This window comes from Gadus macrocephalus, chromosome 19, assembly GCF_031168955.1.
Source record: "Gadus macrocephalus chromosome 19, ASM3116895v1".
In the NCBI taxonomy this organism is placed as follows: Eukaryota; Metazoa; Chordata; class Actinopteri; order Gadiformes; family Gadidae; genus Gadus; species Gadus macrocephalus.
This window is the reverse complement of record NC_082400.1, coordinates 13,959,505-13,962,004: the sequence shown is the minus strand read 5'-3', so window position 1 is coordinate 13,962,004 and position 2,500 is coordinate 13,959,505. Positions and strand designations below refer to the sequence as shown.

At 54.5% G+C, this 2,500-nt stretch overlaps 1 protein-coding gene across 1 annotated transcript in view; it reads right to left on the bottom strand.

Annotated features, from left to right (window-relative positions):
* Positions 1 to 2,500, bottom strand: part of pawr (PRKC, apoptosis, WT1, regulator) — a 38,807-nt gene that overhangs the window by 1,867 nt on the left and 34,440 nt on the right. The window contains 1 exon segment of the mRNA XM_060038572.1: positions 1 to 294. This exon segment is cut by the window's left edge and continues 1,867 nt beyond it. Within this exon segment, the coding sequence (XP_059894555.1) occupies positions 216 to 294 (79 nt within the window). The 3' untranslated portion in view covers positions 1 to 215.

The following is a 2,500-nucleotide window of genomic DNA, read 5'->3' as shown; positions in this document are numbered from 1 at the left end:
TTTCTGAAATGGAGAACGCCACCCAGACTTTGTGGCTGAGAGATCTTCTGGTCCGTTCTAGTGGCCTGCTGAAGCAGGGCCTGTCGTGGAGGGGTGGACAGAGGGCTGGGTGAGATGTTTTCTGCCCAAGGTGGGGGGAAGCCGGGGCCTTGGTTCTTCGGTTCTCCTCCTTCGTCTCCTCCTCCTCCTCCTCCCACCTGGCCGAACGGTGGCTTCTACCTGGTCAGCTGACCCACCACCTTCAGCAGCGTCTTGTTCTCCTGCTTCAGCTGGTCGTTCTCATCCTCGATTGTCGTCCAGGTCCTGGGGAAGACCACCCGAAGGAAACACAAACAAACAGAAGGGGATGAGAAGGACGGACGACATCCCCTGTGTGGGGAGCAGTGCGCAACCTTCGTGGTTGGGGGTGGAGGTGAAACCCCGCCAGGGCCCCGCTGCTGGCCGTTTCGGTGCCCTACACGAGCGGGGGGGGGGGGGAGCCCCTTTTTATGTAAAGGTAAAAACATCTAATTTGCCAAAATTGAGTGATGGGTTATACAATTAAGAACAAACAACGGTGGGCCTCTTCATAACTAATTTACATATTTTTTAATTCAATAATGTATTTTTTTTTTTTTACAAACCTTAATTTTTGGTGCCCCCTCAGGTACTTGGTGCCCTACGCACTCTGCATATGAGGAGCGGCGGGCCTGAACCCCGCCCATCTCAACCCCACCCCCCACCCCACCCCCACCCATATCAACTCCCTCCATCCCTCTCCATGTCCATGTCCACTTTCCTCCTCCATTTCCAAACTCCTCCCCCTTCATGTTAACTCTGCATCTTGCTTTGAAAAATCCTGCCCTCCATACCAACTCCATCTCAAATCCATCCCTCCCGGTCTCACGCATATCCATCCATCTCACGCAACCCCCCCCAACGACAACATAATCAGAACCTCCACTCCAACCAAATGGCAACTCCGAAGAAGAACCACAAACACAAACAGAAAGCTGCGAGTAGCCCGAAGACGTCCGTGTGTTTGGGGAGCGGCCCGCAGCCTTCAGAACAAAACCAACGCCGTTAATATTCATCGCTCCGCCTCCACGGCCCCCCGAGTGGCCGCAAGTGTGCGACCGAAAGCGTGGACTTTAGTCTCGCTTCTCGCCGCGCGGTCTCCCCGTCCACTAGGCCGGGCCTTGATCGCCGCCAAATTAAACACAAACGGCTTTGATTAGGTCTCAAACGAGGGAGCCCTCTGAAAGGCGCCTTTGTCAAAGTGACGCTTCCCGATTTCATGTTTCTTTCATTAGCGGCCGTGGCAGAAAGATCGGGACTGAACACTTGAGCCTTGAACAGCACAGCGAGGGAGGGACAACGCAGAGATTTGATAAAAGAGACGACGCCGCGGTTCAAAACGAAACCAGCATCGGAGAGGTCAGGGTCAGGGTGGCCCCTGCAGCTTTGTCGAAACACTCTTTCAAACATTTCCAAACGAAGGTCCGCGGGTTCCTAATCGACCAGATGAACCCAGGTCCCTCATTTGCAATCCAGGCACTGACTGTGTATTCCCTTCTGGTAGCGGTAGCCCGATAGCTGGCGTCTCTAAACAAACCGCCTCTCTAAAAGGATGGAAAGTGGGGAGAAGTCGAGGCGCTATCTTCCCTTTCCCTCCCAAACAAACGCGTCCCTGGAGTCGCGAGTTCATCGCTTCCTACTGTAAGAAGCGGCGGCCTGATTTGGCCTTGGTGTGTGTGTGTGGGGGGGGGGGGGGGGCTCAGGGGATGGGGGTCTGATAGCATCACTAGGCTGTTTGGGGTCTGATAAAAAGAAAAAGAAAGAAAATGAAAACAAGCTTCCCTTCCGTGGAATCACATCGACTCTCCTGACCTCGGTGGTATTCTGCGGTTGTCAGTGTGAATAGACTGCAGTGAGAACCAGAGTCAGGGCCGTTAACATGCTTCCGTCCCCTCAGAGAGATGGACTCATCGCTGATGAACTACTCACTGCTGCCTTGTTTGTTGGTTCTCCAGGCTACGTGTCGGAATTGAGAAAAGTCCTCCAGGGAGGTGAACCCCCCCCCCCCCCCCCCCCCCCCAACTCCACCCCCCCAAGATAACTTCATCAGAACATCCACTCCGAATGTAAACTCCACCCCCATCTAAACTCCTCCACTCCAAATGTAAACTCCACCCCCAATCTAAACTTCCCCCCCCCCCCCCATCTAAACGCCACCCCCCTCCATGGGAGCTCCCCAGTGTGACGTCCCTATGCACTTTCCTGTCACAGACGCCAGAAAGTCCACCCTGTTTTACTGGCGACCGCAGGAGAAACGAGGAGCAAGCATGGGGCCGTGGGATGTTGATGTACGGTTGACAGTCAGGGTCACCAAGACAGAATGTTGTGGAAACACCAGGGAGTGGCACCATGAAGCTGGGAAGAACGATGGTGTGCGCGTGTCTGTGTGTGTGTGTGTGTGTCTGTGTGTGTGTGTCTGTGTGTCTGTGTGTGCGCCTCTGTG